The sequence below is a fragment of the Mixophyes fleayi genome, chromosome 10 (genome assembly GCF_038048845.1).
Source record: "Mixophyes fleayi isolate aMixFle1 chromosome 10, aMixFle1.hap1, whole genome shotgun sequence".
In the NCBI taxonomy this organism is placed as follows: Eukaryota; Metazoa; Chordata; class Amphibia; order Anura; family Limnodynastidae; genus Mixophyes; species Mixophyes fleayi.
The window spans coordinates 7072664-7093154 of NC_134411.1; the positions used below are offsets into that span (position 1 = coordinate 7072664).

General features: G+C 40.3%; 1 protein-coding gene across 1 annotated transcript in view; it reads right to left on the reverse strand.

The window, feature by feature from the left end:
- Positions 1 to 7960: 7960 nt before the first annotated feature.
- The window catches only part of LOC142103399 (solute carrier family 22 member 6-B-like), a 39595-nt gene continuing 27064 nt past the window's right edge, over positions 7961 to 20491 (reverse strand). Inside the window, exons 8-10 of the mRNA XM_075187463.1 lie at positions 16840 to 16948; positions 11349 to 11552; positions 7961 to 9489 (exon numbers count right to left, since the gene is read on the reverse strand). Coding sequence (XP_075043564.1) covers positions 9432 to 9489; positions 11349 to 11552; positions 16840 to 16948 — 371 coding nt within the window. The 3' untranslated portion in view covers positions 7961 to 9431. The remainder of the gene's footprint in view (positions 9490 to 11348; positions 11553 to 16839; positions 16949 to 20491) is intronic.

The following is a 20491-nucleotide window of genomic DNA, read 5'->3' on the forward strand; positions in this document are numbered from 1 at the left end:
TTTCCTCCAACACTCCAAAAACATACTAGTAGGTTAATTGGCTGTTATCAAATTGACCCTAGTCTATCTCTCTCTCTCTCTCTCTCTCAGGGAATTTAGACTGTAAACTGCAATGGGCTATGGGGCAGGGACTGGTGTGAATGAGTTCTCTGTACAGCACTGCGGAATTAGTTGCGCTATATAAATAAATGATGATGATGATTACTATGTATTTTCTGTAATGATCCCTTGGAGAATAGGAAAATGGAAAGAGATGTGTACATCCCTTCAGTTTCTTAATCTACTCTGTTGGACATTCCGGAGCCCATGCCTCTCTTCAGAAGATCGTTCTCAACGGCGTTCTCTGGGCCTTTGTATGTATTGTGGCTACTACTCCGTGGTTGCCCTAATAAGCCGCGAAACGGTCAGCCCGAGGCGCTGGAGAAGAGGTGCTCCTAGGTCTTCAAATAATCTGTTCAGAGAACTCTCTTCTGATCTCTGCACGTCTAATCTTTGGTTCTCAACCCACTAATGTCTCTGGTGTCTTTGACAGTGGAGCAGCGGGTAACTTCTTGGATCTTCAGTTGACTCAGACTCTGAGTTACTGCCATTAACTTGGACTCAAGCATCACTGTCTGCGGATTGGATGGTAATCCCCTAACTGGCAGCAGAATTCTCGCTAAGACTCCTCCTATTCAGTTGTCAATGGGTGCCCTCCATACTGAGGTGCTCCCATTCTTCTTGATCTTGTGTCCCTCCGCTCTGTTGATTCTGGGGTATCCTTGGCTTCCAAGCCATAGCCCCCTCATTGATTGGAAAAAGGGGGAGATCATTCGTTAAGAGCCCTGAGTGTCCGTCTACTTTCTTCACTTTGCCTCTCCGAGTTCTTCAGCCTGATCTAGAACCTGTTCCTGCTCCATACGAAGAATTCCGTAATGTATTTTCTAAGAGGAAGGCAGATTCTCTCCCTCCTCATCGGGAGTATGACTGTGCAATTGACCTTATTCCAGGCTCTAGGTTGCCTAAAGGACGTTATTAATATTTGACCAACTCAAATCAGCTACCATCTTTTCTAAAATTGACCTCCGGGGTGCCTATAACTTGGTACGGATAAGAAAAGGAGATGAGTGGAAGACAGCCTTTAATACTCACTCTGGACACTTTGAGTATTTAATCATGCCATTTGGTCTCTGCAATGCTCCGGCGGTGTTTCAGTATCTCATCAATGATGTTCTACGGGAGTTCTTAGGCAAAATGGTTGTGGTCTATCTGGACGACATTTTGATTTACTCACAGTCTTTAGCTCTGCACCGTCAGCATGTTCTGGAAGTAGTGCAGAAACTTCTCCAGCATCAATTATATGCGAAACCCTAAAAGTGTAAGTTTGAAGTCTCCCGTGTGACCTTTTTGGGATATATAATCTCCTCATCTGGAGTCTCCATGGATCCTGACAAAGTCCGGGCGGTTCAGGATTGGGTGCTCCCTACTAATTTAAAGGCCATCCAGAGATTTCTTGGTTTTTCCAATTATTACCGGAGATTTATACAGTCTTTTTCAACTATAGTAACACCCATTAGTGCTCTCACCCGCAAAGGTGCAGACACAGCTAATTGGTCTCCAGCAGCATTGGCTAGTTTTTCAGCTCTAAAGAACGCTTTTACCTCTGCTCCAGTTCTTAGGCATCCAAACCCAGAACTTCCCATTATTGTTGAAGTAGACGACTCAGACGTAGGAGCTGGTGCCATCCTTTCTCAGAAAAGCTTGCAGAGTCAGAAATTGCACCCCTGTGCATATCTTTCCTGGAGATTCTCGCCCGCCGAGATCAACTGTGATGTGGGAAACTGTGAGTTACTGGCCATCAAATGGTCTTTGAAGAGTGGCGACACTGGTTAGAAGGTGCTACCCATCTAATTACCATCTTCACTGACCACTAAAACCTTCAATATATTCAGGCAGCACAGACCTTGAATCCCAGACAGGCTCGCTGGGCTCTCTTCTTCACTCGTTCTAAATTTATTATCACATTCCAACCAGGCTCCAAGAACATCAAAGCTGACGCTCTGTCTCAAAGTTTCTTGGCCTGCCATGCCCTGCCTCCGGACCCACGGCCCATCATATCATCTTCTTTGATTCATGTGGGTTTGACCCAAAACCTTGGAGCTACACTCTGCCAGTTCCAGAGAATTGCTCCTGCTCAAACTCCTACAGGCAAATTATTTGTTCCTGTTCATCTTAGGGAATTGGTACTTGCTGAATGTTATGGGAACAAACTCGCAGGGCATCCTGGAACATCTAGGACCATCAAAATGTTATCACGTTGAGTTTGGTGGCCCACTTTATCTTCTGATGTTAGAAGCTATGTTCCCTCCTGTCAAGAATGTGCCAGAAATAAATCCTCTAGAACTCGCCCATCGGGTCAGTTGGTTCCTTTGCATGTTCCAGTTAAACCATGTACATCTCATTGGACTTCATTGTGGATCTTCCATGGTCCTCAGGTCATAATACCATCTGGGTGGTCATGGATCGCTTCAGCAAGATGGCCCACTTTCTCCCGTTGCCCAAACTGCCTGATGCTCGGACCCTAGCTTCATTGTTCATTCAACATGTTTGCCGTTTGCATGGGATCCCTGCGGACATCGTCTCTGACCATGGTTCCAAGTTTGTCGCTCACTTCTGGAGGTGTTTCTGCCGTGTACTTGGTGTGAAGATTAGTCTGTCATCCGCTTATCATCCACAGTTCAATGGTCAAACAGAAAGAACTAATCAGTTCTTGGAACAGTTTCTTCGGTTGTATATTTCCAGATTTCACGATAACTGGTCTTCTCTACTCCCCTGGGCTGAATTCGCTTATAATAATTCTTATCACTTCTCAACATTCATTTCTCCTTTTTTTTTTGGGAAATTACGGATTCCATCCCAGGGCAAACTCTCTCTATTCTTTGCTGGATTCTGCTGGTCCCAGGATGCCTTCCACAGCCTAACGGCTCAGATACATTTGGATGAAAGTACATCACATCATGCATCTTTCAGATTTAAATCTCTTATCAGACCGTCATCATAGAGTTTGCCTTTTAAAAGTTGGTGATAAAGTTTAGCTTTCCAATCTAAATATTAAACTCAAACAGCCGTGTAGGAAGCTTGGACCCAGATTCATTGGACCATTTATGATCATTAAAAAAATGAACCCTGTGGCATTTAGACGTAAATTGCCTCCGTCTCTAAAAATTCCAAACACCTTCCCGCGCTCTTTGTTAAAACCTGTTGCCGCCTCAAGTAAGCTTAATCGGCACAGGTCACACAGACCACGCCCAGTCTCTATTGATGGAAACTGTGAAATCATTGTGTGAAAAAATCCTCGTCTCTAGGAGATTTCAAGGGCAAATTCAGTTTTTAGTATATTGGAAGGGCTATGGCCCGGAAGAACGATCTTGGGTTCCACAGGGACGCCTCCATGCTGACAAACTTATTTAAGAGTTCTTTAGAAAATTTCCTGGGAAACCTGGATGTTGGGGTACCTCGACCCCTCCTCAAGGGGGGGGGGTACTATCACGAGCCGCTGGCTGCACCGGCTTGATTCCGGTTGCCTCTGGTGCCCAAGAATGTCCAGCAAGCGCCAGGATCGTCTCCTAAAGTTGATTCAGCTGCGGGATTGGGGCACCACCAGTGCAAAGCTTGCTCAGGAATGGCAGCAAGCAGGTGTGAGTGCAACTGGATGCACAGTGAAGCAAAGACTTTTGGAGGATGGCCTAGTGTCAAGAAAACCAGCAAAGAAGCCACTTCTCTCCAAGAAAAACATCAGGGACAGACTGATATACTCAAAAGGTACAGGGATTGGACTGCTGAGGACTGGGATAAAGTCATGTTCTCTGATGAATCCCCTTTCAGATTGTTTGAGGCATCTGGAAAAACGCTTGTCCGGAGAAGGAAAGGTGAACGTTACCATCAGTCCTGTGTCATGCTAACAGTGAAGCATCCTGAGACCATTCATGTGTGGGGTTGCTTCTCAGCCAAGGGAGTGGGCTCACTCACTATTTTGCCTAAGAACACAGCCAGAAATAAAGAATGGTACCAAAACATCCTCCAAGAGCAACTTCTCCCAGCCATCCAAGTACAGTTTGGTGACAAACAATGCCTTTTCCAGCATGATGGAGCACCTTGCCATAAGGCAAAAGTGATAACTAAGTGGCTCGGGGATCAAAACATCAAAACTTTGGATCCATGGCCAGGAAACTCTCCAGACTTTAATCCCATTGAGAACTTGTGGTCAATCCTAAAGAGGTGGGTGGACAAACAAAAACCCATAAATTCTGACAAACTCCAAGCATTGATAGGCAAGAATGAGTGGCCGTCAGTCAGTATGTGGTCCAGAAGTTCATTGACAGCATGCCGGGGCGAATTGCAGAGGATTTCAAAAAGAAGGGTCAACACTGCAAATATTGACATTTTGCATAAACTTAATGTAATTGTCAATAAAAGTTTTGACACTTATGAAATGCTTGTAATACCATAGCAACATCTGATAAAAAGGTCTAAAAACACTAAAGCAGCAAACTTTGTTAAAACAATACTTGTGTCATTCTCTAAACTTTTGGCCAAGCCTTTCACTGGCTCCCCCTCCACTTCAGAAGCTTCTTCAAACGTTTCACACTCACTTTTAAAGCCCTCTCTAATTCCACTGCTCCATATGTCTCCAACCTCATCTCCACTCGTACTCCTTCTCGCCCACTGCGGTCATCCAACGACCGTCACCTTACCTCCCAGCTGATCACCACCTCTCATTCCCGTATTCAAACTTCTCCCATGGTGCCTCCCTTCTCTGGAATGATCTCCCCCATTCTATCAGGCTTTCACCTAGCCTGCCAAACTTCAAACACTTCCTTAAAAACACCTGCTCAGGTTAACATATCCTTCCTCCGCCTTACCCTGCCCTTTTCCATCCCTCTCCTCTCTCACTCTAACTAAACTTTCTATACCTCGCCCCTCTTTCTTACTCCCTGCTCCTCTCACATCAGTGTTTTTGTCCCTCACCCCCGCTTGCCACTCTGTGTCTCCTGTCAGTCTCCCCCCTCACCTTTAGATTGTAAGCTCTCTTGATCATGGCCCTCTTTACTCGTGTCCTCCTCCTCTTGTTTTCCTTTGTCCTTAGCCATCCGCCCCTTCTCTCCATTTTGTCACTTGACTCCTGCCCACATCGTTCCTCTCTTCCGTGCCTCCTCTTCTCCATCGTCCTGATCCTGTAAGTGTTGCCCACTCTATTGGGCACAGGGCACAGGTGCATCCCTTCACTCCCCCACCTCTCTCCTTCCCTTCCTATCTGTACATTAGTATTCACTTTTACCTCTTTGTCCTATGTACTTCTCTCTGCTAAAGTAGAACTTGTTTATACATATTGCTCTTCGTCTATATTTATTACACTTCGCTTACTGCACTTTGTTTTGTACTACCTTGTATGCCATGTTATGTATGCCATGTATTGTCACCCTGTACTGTTTCGCCAACCTCTATGTGCGGCGCTGCGGACCCTTTGTTGCGCCTTACAAATAAAAGATAATAGTAATAATAATGTCTGCACTTCCAGCTAACATAGCTTGGCCCATACAAGTATACAAAAAAATAATTTTTTTGTGTTGCAAAAAAAGTGTATGCAACTATGTCTAACCTGCGTCACATAACCAACAGTTCTAAGATCTTAAAATATAAAACCACATTGCACAATGTATGCAGCTATGTTTATACATTTGAAGTAACGCAAGACGAGAATTCATTTGATGTATTTTATAAGTCTCAGATTGAACATTTTAAAGGGTCAGTTGGACAACTTGAATCATTCTCACATACTAACGTATGCCATGCTTTGGAAAAGAAGTAGTTTTGTTCCTACTGAGACGCTGATGTGAAAGTTTCACCTATCTCTTTTCAGTAAGCAGTCAGCAATTTCTTTTATTGTGCTTTCTATGTTGAATCTAAACGACACAATGGCGTCCATCTGCCATGATGTTATAAAGTTATTTGATGAGATGAGTGGTGTCAGGTGTGTGTGTATGCCGAGCTTAGTCATCACTATCATCCGTCACTTACACTTGACCTGGAACAGGTGCAAACCTTAAGTCTGAAAAGGAAATTCTTCTGTGTACGCTCGAACTTCAAGCGCTCGGATCTGCATGACAACACCTTTACTGTACTTCCACCTCTTCCCACCCCTGTTCCGCCCTTCATGTCTTAAGTATCCTTTGCTTTCGAAGATAAATTGCCACCATTGTGTTCTCTGGTGCATATTTTGGTCTTGCTTATGCGCAGAGCAATATTACACAAAATACGGCACGTATTGGCATCTGCGTTCCTTGATTAATCAGGCCCTTGGTGTGCAGTTTGATGTGCACTGGACAGACCATCAAGGTCATTGCACATCCAGTGTTAGATTCCGTTTGTACTTCCAGACCATGAAATGTCTGTGAAACATCAGTGGTCTCATAGACCTCACTTTCTGGTGCAGATCCTGGAATATCATAGTATTTATGCCCATACTTAATTGATTTACACCAATTAATTTTTGAGGAAAATATAACTAAACATGAAAAACATCTCAGGGTGTGGAATATTTAATAAACGCCTAGACAGTGGATGCAACCAATACGTGAACTGAACGGATACACAAGTGAATACAGCCTATTTACTAGGAATAATTGCCTCATGAATATTGGTTATGAAGTTCCTCAGTGATGTCAGTGGTTCCTAGTAAATTCCTATGCTATATTCTTATACTTAAGCCCGCAAAATGGCTGCACCCTTGTGAATACTTAACAGGTGTCACTTGCAGAAGCAACTATTCCTTTTGTCTGTCAAATTACTATCTTTAGCTAAAGTGTCAACTGTCTTGCAGATTACCCTTCACTCCACAAAATAAACAATTACCCATTTCCTTTACCAGATTGATACTGATAAATAAATAGAAGGATTTAAATGTGTAAGATTTGTAGGTCTATTTAGAAAGCGGTGACGAGCCAAAATACTCTATGAAGGCAGCAGCATTTGCTAATTTATTAAGCTGCGAAAAGCAGGCTGGTGTTATGGGTTATTTTCAATGGGATCCAGCTAAAGCCTTTCCAGCTTTGCTGATTCCTCACCGGTAAAGAGCGATGCTCATAACGCTTTCTCCATTCTCAGGCCGACTGCTCAGCCAGTGAAGAGGGAAAATTCTTCCTGGAGGAGGAGGGGAGTCAATGCCAGGGCTCCCAGAGCAGCCTCAGCATCAATAGATTGCTTGGTTTCTATCAGTAAAGAAATTAAGACTGGGTGAAGAAAATGCAAAGATTGATAAATAACCATAACAAGATTTACAATGTGGTTTATTTAGTTGCGGTATGACACAGTTACTTTTATATTAGTTTGGACAACCCTTTAGGTATTCAAAAGTCTCAGAAATGTCAGTCTAACAAAACAAATGCCTTGGAGCAAAAACGGACGGATTGAGGGCATTTCGTGCTGTGTGTTTGCACTGAAATGCAAAATTGAGACTTAATATTGCAGGTTGGGATTATTTATTTCAGATAAAGTGGTGAAGACACGCAGTGCAATTCTGTGATTTGGGGTAGGGGTCACAGCCTTTTCCTCCGTATAAAAGGGTTGCTAATTTTCCACCAACTTAAAGGTCCCCTTTCATCAGGGGCAGATCTAGACCATTGTCCTACTCGGGCGATTTTAGGGGGGGGGGGGTTAGGCCCCACCCCTTTCCTGATGTCTAATGCTGCCGGCGGCTGCACAGTATGTGCAGGTCCGTTCAGCAGTGGCAGTGTGCTGTCCCGCTGCTCTGATTGTGTTTAAAACACAATCAGAGCAGCCGGGCAGCACACTGTCACTGCTGAACGGACCTGCACAGTGTACAGGTGTCGGCAGCAAGCCCCTGGTCACCCCCCCCCCCCCTCCCCCTGGATCCGCCACTGCCTTTCATCTACAATTCTGTGAAAATGCTTTTTTCTATTTCTAGGCACATTTTGACCAATGCAATAAAAATTGGTAAAAACACAAAAGTGACATGCAATAAAGACGGTCACCAACTAATTAATGCAAGACATTGATGAAGATAAACTGACAGGTATCGCAGGAGGACAACTGGAAAGTTTAATGAAGTGGTTGATTGTACAGCAGTAGGAGGTAGGCTTTTGATATGACATTTTTAATGTCCCCACCGTGCACCTTGTCAAGTATCTAAGCAGAACTAGGCACAGATAGCTTTTACTTGGACATTTTTAAAGACCGCGAAGTGAGCATGGACCCTGTAATGCTCTTGACAGACAAGTAAGCACACAAATGTACATAGAGGTATTGCAGATACATAGATTTTGTAGTTTGTAAATGACCCTCTATGTGTTAGATAAACCATTGTACAAACAATTAAAATGGTAGAAAAGCAGAAACAATTAGTTGGTTATATATAGACATAAGGTTGCGTTTCCAAAGGATCTACTAAAGTCAAAATCTTTTTTCTTCATGTATAAAATGTGGGTTCCGTTCTGTAAAGAATATAAAATATCTTGGCCAATTGAGCAATACTTAATAAAGCAGATTTCAAGACTGCTGCTAGAGCTAAGTAGTAGTAAGTAAAATATAACAAGTTAAGCAATTTAATATTGCACACAAAGTAACTGAAGACTGATACAGATAATGTAATGGTACTGGAACGCCCACATATCACCAATATCAGGAAGAGGCCATGGAACAATGCAATAAAGCTTAACTGATGCAATTTGTTGAGGTTTACATGACTGTTTCTGTCAGTTGTCCCATGTCAGGACATAATCGCACACATCAGCATACAAACATAATTAGATGGATTAATTCTGTGCAATATATTCCTAAAGTGGAATATATGTATAAACAGTGGAAATGTTGGACACATTTACTTCTAAATTGTTAGTTGGTTCTCCTGTACATGTGCAGCTTTCACTCAGGAAAGCTGAGGGGTTGATCCAATACACTGCATGAATGAAGTAGATGCTATTCCACCTATGTTTATTTTTCTAATTATGTACCTGATGTTAAGTGCCTTTATGTCCTGATGATGGTGAACCCAATACACATCGATGTCAACGTCAGTAAATTTGCAACAGGTTAAGCTCAGCTCTGGTTTTCAATTTCCTCTTTTTAATGCTCAAGCTAGGAGCTTATTGTACAGATAAGAGGTGTGTACATAGGGATAGGTGTTTGGGTGAATAGATCTTGCAGCAAGCATGGCTGCTTTCCCAGATCTGTTTGTTTAATGTTCTGTGTTCTATAGTCATGGCTAAAAGTATTGCTTGTGCTGTTTGCTGACTAAAGGTGTAAGTACAGCCAGAGCAGACGATGGAATGGCTATGGATCCCGGTGGTGAATGGCGTCCAGGACAGGTACTTCAGCTCCAAAAAACTACTGATCATTTAAGAGAGCTCTCCTGCGTGATGTGACATGAACATCCTCTAGAGTCTGGTACCATGTATGGATCCTTTTTCCTTGGCCTGAGATGTAGCGAGGTCTCTGAAGAGAAATGCAAACAGGTGTTAACTTTTAAAGCCATAGGTAGTATTTTGATACATGAACATACTGGAATATTGGTTGTAAAAAGAGCCTAATGTACTAATAAGCAAAACAATCAAACATGTTTTGAGAGTTTCACAATTTCAATGATTTTGAGCCTCAAATAATACTGCATGATCTAAAAATATTCAGATTTTTTTTTTTTTTAAATGAACAAATCTAAATGCATGGATTTCTCATATAGTTCCATATTTCAATACCTTCACCTTACACTAGGACACTTTCCAATTTTAGCTCATACTGACAGAGAACCATTGTGGTGCTGTCTTTGTTTTAAGTACCACTGGCATTGGCCACTTGTAGCTATAAAAGAGAAATGTGACCTGATTCAGTTCTTAATGAAAATCAGAATACGTGTAACCCTGAAGAGAATTGGATTTCACTCCTTTTCCACTTGTAGTTGGTCATCGCTACACATCTAAGCACACTGATTACCTTAGGATGGTGGTTCTCATATTTCTCTGTATATAGTTTGTGTGTTTATGTGTATAATGGTTTTATGTACACATTAATAAACATATTACACTGTCTGCAATGCCATCTGATTAGCTGCTAGACTTACTCTTGCGTCTCTTTTCACCCTTTGGTTAATGTTTAATAATCGGTGCATTATGATCTGTTCATTATGTAACTTAGTATTTGCTTTTGTTGTTAGATATTCTGTAATTTCATAGATTGATTGGTTGATTTTTGATGGTGTTTTCCATTGTGGTCCAATACTACGAGCATTCATTATTTACAGCACACAATGTTCCGTTTACTTTAGCACTTGTGACTTGTCAGTGTGATTAGGAAGGTTAGATTTCAGTTTGCTTCACTTACAATTGTTTACTTAAGTGCCTATTAGGAGGTTTATGTCTTGAAATTTAAAATGCAGTTCTCTTTCAGTTTTGGTGCAGACATTGAAGCCATTCATTGGCTAATGGTCGGGGGAGTCTCCCTAAATGTCAGATATATAAGGTGAACTAATAGGCTTTCTATTATTGGTGGATTTGTTTGATACAGGGTGATTTTCTTCCCAATATGTCACAGCTTGGGTGTATTTTACTCTGCCATTGGATACACTTTATTATCTAGCACCAACTAGAATATATTCTTTCACGCATGTATTTGAACTAAGAAGCAACACATGTTAAATAAAAAAAGGTTTGCTGTTGAAAATAAAACTCTATCTTTCATTATTGCACAGGACTTGGCATTTACAGCTTTTAGATTATAGTTTCCTATACTCTTAAGTGTGCCAGGTTCTCCCCAACATGTAGTGTTGTCCCATAGCAGCCCAATGTTCTCCAGTCTGCTGCCCTCCAATTCATACGATAACCGCAGCATGTGCAAATCTGTTTATTCCATTCATTTGGGGGTGCTTTGCAATCATGTGAGATTTGGGAATGTATTATTAATATTGTCCAAATATATAAATTTAATGGTGTCTTGTGACATGCACAATCTGTCCTTCTTTGCAACCTAGAATGCTGAAAGATGAAATTCTATGACAGTCCCATAGATACAATCCAACTATTGTCTGACTGTCCTGTTTGCAAATGTTTGATACATAGAACAAGTTAATAACAGCATATTTAATTACATTTCCTTAATAGCTATACATTTGTTTTTAGATATAAGGATATCTGTGTCTATCAAGCTTGTAGTGGTTATTTAAATAACTGGCCTTTGTTAGGCAAGTTAGGGGAACACTAAATATTGATTGCAAGTAGCTCCCTTGCTTTTTTTTGTAGGTCAGGCACAGTATGGGGTTTCAGAATTTTAGATATATTGAATTACGTTCTGTCAGTACTCACCTGGCTTCTACCTCCTCCACTGTGTCCAGCAGTGGAGTGTTACGGGTCTCTGGTAGCCATAAAATAGGCAATCCACAAATAATGGGCACCACTCCAAAGATTACCAGGGGAAGAAATGATACGTACACCTTTGTCATCATCACAACGGGGGCAACTACTGCACCTAATCTCATCATCATGTTGGTGAATCCCATTCCAGTCTGTCTGTAAAAAGAAAAGATCACATACAAGTATGTGTTTAAACATATAGGGCGGGATTCATTAACAAGCGTGAAACTAATGTAATGTGGATTTTTATTTTTTAAAAAACGCACGTATATTGGAAATACACATGTCCGTATTCAGCAAGGAGCGGATCTGAAGAAACATTTGTTGAAGAATACGGGTCTAGGTCCACTCTGCTCTAACAGACAATACACTGCAGGATACGTCCAATACATATGTGGAATATAAAGTCCCAAAACAACGCACAGAAGAAAAAAGTATTCAATTAATGTCACCTGTCAACAAAGTAGTCATTAAAGACAAAACATTAAAAAATAACAAAAAAATTGTTTTTGTTTTTTTTTTATAATTTTCTCCATAAAATACATTGGGATGTTCTTAATATCTACTGTACATAAAATGCATTTTTACAGTTGCGCTTAAATGCAAACACATGTTCTAGCATACATACACAGCCATCATCATTAGTAATCGGTACTTATACCAGACGTGTAGCTGGTGCAAGTGATACAACTGAAAAACATGTACCTTAGAGATGACCAAAGCTTGAATTGGACACTGCTGAGTGCACTCGAGCTTGGCACGACCTTACTGTAAATTGACTACGTGCATACACCCATTTGCCTCCCTTTAAGGGTCCTTTGCATTCACAGATCAGTTGGACATATCTGCATTCTCTGGTGTATGGTTAATTTCTGGACATACACAATTCAATTTTATGCACAATACGGCACATATCTGCATTTATCTGCCTTAATGAAATCGGCCCATAATTTTATTTTTCCAATACTTTTATTTTGTTTCAATACTGGTTATTCGCAGATATTTTTTTGAAAGGCACCCTCTTTTCTGTGTTTCTCAAATATATTGGTTGACTTTTTCCTTGCTAACCAAAGTCAGCTTTAAGTTTATTGTGGACACATAACTTTCAGGGTTTTCAATAATCTTCACTGGTAACAATGTGTCATAGTGCTATCTTCAGGAAGCCTATTTATTAAGCTTTAAACCATTTGGTTTAGGCATACTTTAGTATCATAGCTATGTAACAAAAGCCCAATATAGGCGATATAGATATCTACTCCATTTGGCTTAGTATTGCATTATACAGCAGTCCCCATAATTCTCAATGGGGACTGCGATCTTTGAGATGACTAACGCTCCTATGGAGAGAGCATTGTTGGAGAGGTATCTTCGGATCCCTTTCCGGTAGGCTTTGTGCTCTCCCCTCTATTAAATACCGAAAATGACACCGAAGTTATGGCACAGAGCGCATTAAAGACTCAGAGTCAGGTCCAGGAATTATTGCTAAATTAAAGTCATTGCCGGGACAGCCTCTTATCAGATGCGCAGTCCCTTGATGATATTTTAATAAATGGAGGCATTACATCATCTCTTATTGCGATAAGGGATGATAAGTATCGAAGGAAATGCTGAGATTAATAAATAGGCCTCTTAGCAACATGCTGATGCCAAGCAGATGTTAGTGAAAAGGACATTTATGAGAAGACGAGTGCATACCCCACATGTTCCATTTAACAATGATCTTAGCCGTATTGCATTTAAATAATATTAATTTTGTTTTGTAAAGTCTTTCTTCGCATTCTTGCATAAGAGAAAAATACAAAATACAGGTATAGGGTCTTTATCCAGTAACACGTAATGCAACAAATTCCAAAAACTAGAAGTATTATATAAAAGTAATTATTTGTTTCTGTTCAGTGCTAAGGTCATGCACAGAGACAAGAGACCTGTTTTCTCATGAGAGTAACCATTTTATCATCTGAAAAACTTTCCAATAATCCACACTTCAACTACTCTACCTTCTTTGGAATCCAGAAGCATGGGGTGGCTGTAATAGCTGAAGACAATTTCTGGATGTGCTGGTTTTTTTTATTTCAAAATAATGGGAGCTCTAAAAATACCTATATAATCAAACTTGTGACATCTATTTGCAGCACCTATAGATAGACACTCAGATCATTTTTTATATTTTTTTATTAAACACTCTGAACTATCACGATAAGTGTATTCCAGTTGTCTTATGTCTAAAATCCTCAGCAGAGGGGTTTTCAACTAGCAGTACAGATATTTCAATCTCTGGGGGCTGGCAGCATTTTTACATATTTTAGCTTTGACTGTTCATATAGTATATTCAGTAAACTGAACATCACACGGTGGTCTGCCACATAACAGCACAGTGGTAATTTCAGCCACTTCGTCATACATAGATTATATGCATGATGTTGATGGTTGCAAATTACCATAAAATGACAGAACAAAGAAAGCAGTTAACTACCAAACATGGATTAACCAAACATTACTTAATTTTTCCTGAATTTAACTTTAACCTAACTCATGATTCTATGTGGAGGCCCCGAAGGTCAGCTGCCCCTCAGTTGTGAGATAACTTAGTTCAAGGATGACCACCTACATCCACATTCCTTCCCACATGACAATGCCTTTGGGGGCACCTCTACAACTGCACCAGGCTCCTTTTAAAATGGCGTAACTCCATACTTGCCAACTTATGGCAAGAATGATCCGGGAGCCTGTCGGGGAAGGTGGGCGTGCAGGGGACGGGGCCCAAAAATCACATCATTTTGGCCAAACGCCGCGATTCCTGGTGAATCGTGGCGTTTTGGACCTAATTCTGCCCACTTTACTAGGAAGTGGGCAGATACAGGAGAATGCCACACTCTCCCGGGAGTGCGTGAGACTCTCGCGAAATGCGGGAGTCTCCCGGACATTCTGGGAGAGTTGGCAAATATGCGTAACTCACATTTGTCAGAGATCCTCCAAGACCCACGTACAGCCAGCAGGCTTGACCCCTTAAACCTGCTCAACCCTTCACATCGTGTCTCCACCACTTCCTGGATACATGCACATCATGGGCTGAGTCATTAAGCAGAGCAAAGCATAAAAAGGAGTAACTTTGCACCTGGGCAAAACCATGTTGCATTGTAGAGGGGGGGGGATAAATTTAAAATGTGGGGACAGATTTATAGGTGGAATAGGGCATGTCTTAGATCAACTTTAAATTTCAGTGTAAAAATAAAGCTATCAAGTATTTGTGTGCTAGATAAAAAAAAAACAGCCAAGTATTTAACTTATGTGCAAAATAATAAACTACTTTGCTTTCCTCACAAGTACATTTTTTAAATGCATGCTATAATTGTATGCTCCCTCGATTTTGCAAACATTGTAAATGTAAGAGTATTAAATAAATGTTTGTGACTTATATGTGTTTTATACTTTTTGTTTAGAAAATGTTCATGTCTGGTGACAGTTTATCCTTAAAATCAACAAATAATACAATAAGTGATACTTTAGCTGGTAAAACTATTACTGGTGAATAGATTAATAATCCTACATCCAAATATTGCTAGCCAGAAAAAGTATTTCAGTTTGAACCAAAGTTTTATAGCACTAATGTCATACAATAATACTTCCACAGACAAGTCATTTTCATTAGCGAAAGAGTCTGTTCCTTTGCATCAACCAAAGAATGTACATTATTTAGCAGTACACCATCTACATGATCTCACTCAGAGTATCATTAGCAGACATTACTGTACTTCAGAATTATTTATGGTTTAAATGGTGCATTTTCATTATCCTCATTGTACCTTTTCCATTTGTGAAGTTAAATGTGCAGAAATTGTTGATAAAAGGTTAATAAATGATCACTATCAAAAGGTTACAGATTATTTGGTATTTTGTTTTATGATACATCCAAGGAATCTCTATACAGAAAGTAACAATACTTCAGATCCAAATGCACTAATTCAAATGCTTTAATCTCATTGCTACATATATTGATTGCACTTATAACTGAGGATACCAATCTTCCCTATGGGATGACATGGGAACTGTACTTGAGAAAATCATTGAAACCAAAGGAATTGACAAAGTGGTCCCCAAATGTTGGGTATGGAATGTGGCTCCCCAACAACTTTCGACCATCGTGTCATTATACACACTACACCGACCGAACGGTCGTATGTCGTGTCGGCTGATTTGCCTGATTATTGGACGAAAAAGCTCCACTTTATATGTTGTGATATAAGTGTGTGTATACATCCACCCCCCCAGTCAATGCCGTGATTTTCAGCATGTTATAGTAGGTGCGGGGCTATGGTGACAACATCACCACGCCCCCCGGGTACAAGGATCCGGGAGGTTTCCCTACTCCCTGAAATTCGGGAGCCTCCCGAGGGAGAGTAGGCAAGTATGCCTTACAGGTAGTGAGGTATTTGCCTGTATGCATTGATTAAGGTGCCAGAATCCCTAAAATACATTTTTGTAAATGGTAAATTAAGTTGCACATCTTATTACAGAGCATAGCCAGTAACTGGAGCTTCAAGGGGAAATAAGCAAGGTATAGGAGATGAGATGAGGATCTCCTCTTAACTAATGGCAGGAATGCCCTGCATGTACAGAATTCTTAAAATGAATAAAGTATGACCATTGAAATAGATACTGTCTCAATATTTTCCTTACTTTTTTGAGTTATATTAAAGCAAAATAAAGATTAAATGAGCAGTGAACATGGGTTGGATTCTCAAACATGGCCTTATCTGTGTGGAGTTTGTGTGTTTCCGTGTTGCATGGGTTTCCTCCCACACTCCAAAAACACACTGGTAGGTTAATTGGCTGCTAACAAAATTAACACTAGTGTGTAAGTGTGTTAAGGAATTTAGAGTGTAAGCTCCAATGGGGCAGGGACTGATGTGAATGACAAATATTCACTGTAAAGTGCTACGGAATTGGTGGCGCTATATAAATAAATGGTGATGATGATATGAGCAGTAAATTTGTAGAGAAAGGTTCAACTTAATAAGTTGGATGGGAAAATAGTAGGCAGTTGTTTGAGCAATTTTTTTTTTATACTTTTGGAGACTATGTATATTTGAGCCACAGTAAAAAAAATTTCACTTCTTCCTTAGGTTTGTTTGCATGTTGGACATGCAACACACCTGCTCTAGTAGACTTTAATGTAACTCGCATAGACATGATCCTATATATGCACCATTCAGTAAACTAGGCACAATTAAATACTGAAAGTGTGCTATGCTTTTCTTTTTAGCATAAAAAAGGAGCTTTATTATTTATTTTATTGCACTGTTAAAAAAAATATATAGTATGTGTAACTTTTGTAGGAGCTACTTAACTTGTGAAATTAAAATGATCTTACAACGGGCTGTGTGACGTTGGCAGCTGGAAAGTAAAATAAGCAATATGAATATATGTTTCATGCAAACCTTACCTGAGCACAGTTGGAAAGAGTTCACTAGTATAAAGATAAGCACAGACAATGGAGGAGCCAAGAAATCCCTTGGCCAAAACAGTAGCAGCCATCTCCAAAAGTATGAAGTCTGAAATATATAATGAATAGATGTATAGTATCATTATAGTGATGGGGACCTTAATCTGTAGATCAGGAAAAACATGGATTGCCACGAAATTTACAGTGGTCCTCTTGTCAAACCTATATTCTACTGCTAGCTAATAAACTAATTGTTAATTCTGCTTACATATAATTATTTTTGTAAAAGTATTCAATATTCTACTCATTCAGAAAACTGTAATTAAATGGAAGTCCATGATTTATTAAAATGTAACAATGAGTTGCAAAGCCAAATGACAGACACAATTTGGATATTCCCACAAAAGATTAAAAGACAACTCAGCCTAAAAGATATAATAGTATTGGTGCTTGATTCTCCCCTCCGTAACAGTTAATATTTAGACTTTTTGTGCAAAATTAACAGATGTTAAAATATACTGTATTCTTCCAAAGGTTATATTTAAATTAGAGATGGGCGGGTCCGGTTCCCCGAGAACCGAACCCACCCGAACTTTGCCTATCCGAGTACCGAGCTGAGTAGCTCGGTACTCTCCCGCCCATTCCGAATCGAAATCGAGGCCGAACGTCATCGTGACGTCGTCGGGGCTCGGTTCTCGCGATAATTCAACATTATAAATACACGCCTCCACAGCAATCCATCGCCATTTGACAGAGGGAGAGAGCAGGGTATAGTCACAGGCTGATTAGAGCAGGGACAGAGAATACAATATTCTTCTTGCAATTGCTCTAACAAAAATCGCTATAGAAGAGAGGAGGATAGAGGTTTATTTTTTTAAAAAATATTTGGCACTCCCCAGTGCTTTTGGGGTGTCCCCCATAATTGTGCATAAATATTTCTGGCTGTCAAAAGTCATATCTGCCAATGTGTGCCTTAATAGCCCGAGTGTAGCCGGTGATACACAAATTGAGGATGCCACTTTGGAATTAGAAGAGGATGAGGGGGAGATTTGTGGAAGTGGCGAAGGCGCTAATGAGGATGTTGATGATTATGATGCAGACAGATACCAAATTGCCTTTCTCAATTTCTATTTATATTCTAGATTATATAACGGCTGAATAGTTTTCTATTTTACTCCTAGTGGAGAGGGGATCTGATGCAGACAGATACCAAACTGCCTTTGTCCATTTCTTTGTATATTCTAATTTCTAGTTCTACAGTCTATGCAGGCTGCTTTTTTTTCTATTTTACTACAAGTGGATGGGGGGGGGGTCTGATGCAGACAGATACCAAACTGCCTTTGTCCATTTCTTTGTATATTCAAACTACTAGTTCTACAGTCTATGCAGGCTGCTTTTTTTATATTCAACTACAAGTGGAGGGCGGGGGGGGGGGGCATAGTAAGCCACCAAACTACCGTGGTCCATTTAATTTTACTTTCTAGATCCACAGTCTGTGCAGGCTGCTTTTTTTATATTCAACTACAAGTGGAGGGGGTGGGGGGCGGGGGGCATAGATAGCCACCAAACTACTGTGGTCCATTTAATTTTACTTTCTAGATCCACAGTCTGTGCAGGCTGCTTTTTTAATATTCAACTACAAGTGGAGGATGTAATATACACCCAAAGACGATGGCTACATTGCCAATAATCAAAGATGGAGGAGGTAGACAACCAGGTTTGACTGTATAATTTGCAGACAAGTGTTCGCATTAAGGACGGCCTACCAGAGATTAAACTGTTTTTTTCATAATTTATTAGCTTTAGAATTACCTCACTTATCTAAGAAACTGGTGGAGCACTAAATTAGGTTATTTTACACCAAAAAAATTGTATTTTTTTCAAAAATAGCAAAACAAAACCAAAACCAAAACACGCAAGGGCAGTTTTGCAAAACCAAAACACGAAGGTAATCCAGATCCAAAACCAAAACCAAAACACGAGGGTCAGTGACCATCTCTAATTTAAATATACATTTAAAACATTAATTTTCACAATTTTGCCACTGGGTGGTGCTATTTTGATTTAAAGACACCAAATTGTTGAAACAGAAAACTAACTTCCCCACCTAAATATATTCACTAAAACTATTACACCTCATTTTAGCAAGGTTGGCTACTAATTTGGATAAAAGTGGTCATAATTATTGGTGTGGGTATGTAATATGGTGATATATTAAGCTTCTTGGGGGCATATTCAATTCTTCCGTTCCCGCGCCACGTAAAAACTATTACCGATATTACGGTAATAGTTAGCTGGATTTCAGCTCGCGGCTCAGGGAGCTGCGAGCTGAAATCCAGCGAGAAAATTACCGTATTAACGGTAATAGTTTTTACGCTGAATTTTCAGCGTTTCTGCTGAGAATTGAAGATGCCCCTTGGTTTCTAATATATTTTATAAATAAAAAAGCGCTATCTTATGTTAAGCGATTTGTGCTCCTCTCTATAATGTAATATTAAAAGTGTAAAGGAAGATAGAAAAATAAATATTGTTCATTCAGGCGTACAAACACAAAAATAGTGGTCTTTATTTAAAAGTGGTAACAAAAATGGGACTGACCAGGGAAAACCAGGGCCCATGGAGATCTGTATTTGTCCTAAGAGCATACTTGCCAACTCTCCCGGAATGTCCGGGAGACTCCCGAAATTTGGGTCGCTCTCACGTACTCCGGGGAGAGCAGGCAAGTCTCCCGCATCCCGCAATTGCCTGGCGAAAATGATGCGATTTGCTATGAATCGCGTCATTTTGGCCCCGCCCCCCCGCAACACGGCTTTCCCCGCCCCTTCCCACCCTCTAGTCACGCCCCTCTCCCAGAATGCACTTGCCAAAAGTTAGCAAGTATGCCTAAGAGCTGCTAATATGCCAGTTTTCACTTGTATTCAGACCTGCCAACTCACATGCTGCTACTGTACGGCATACAGTGTCTGAGACTATGTCACATGGGTCACCAAGTCAGCTGATCACATGGGGAACTCCATCACTTGCAAAAAATGTTTGTTCAGTCCCAGTATAAAAATTATAAGCAAACAATTTATATTTTTATTGGCCATGGTGCTAAGGTTGGTCTCCAGCAGTCAATCTGAGTTTCCATTAGGAAAAGTAATCATGGTTTTATAATAAACACCCTTCAATTGCCAGAGACACGCCTGCTTCTGATGTGCGGCAACTGCTCACCATGGTGGTGTTCTGTGGCTTTTTCTTCAATTTTTATTTTTCACTTCTTCCTTAGGTTTGTTTATTATAACATTTTTGCTTTCCAATCCTTATGCATTTTTAAGATTAATTTTTTTTTTAATTGTTCTATATTCAGGTTTGATATGGACAGTCCTTTATGATTTGGACTTAAGTGCTAATAATTGTTTTTATTATGTTCTATAGTATAATAAATGTCGCTTCTATAAATGGACCAGGCTCATGGCCTGCTCACTGAGCACCGCTAGTGTATGCTGGTTTGTAATATGTTGAATATGTGGCTATATATGCTGTAGTTGGGGCTCTGTACATGCAACAATTGGTTATAAATGTTGATCATAGTGTCATATATCAGAGCAAAACTGCCCACAGTGTAAGCAGCATATTGCTTCTTGGCATGGAAACAGAAGCAGGGCCATGT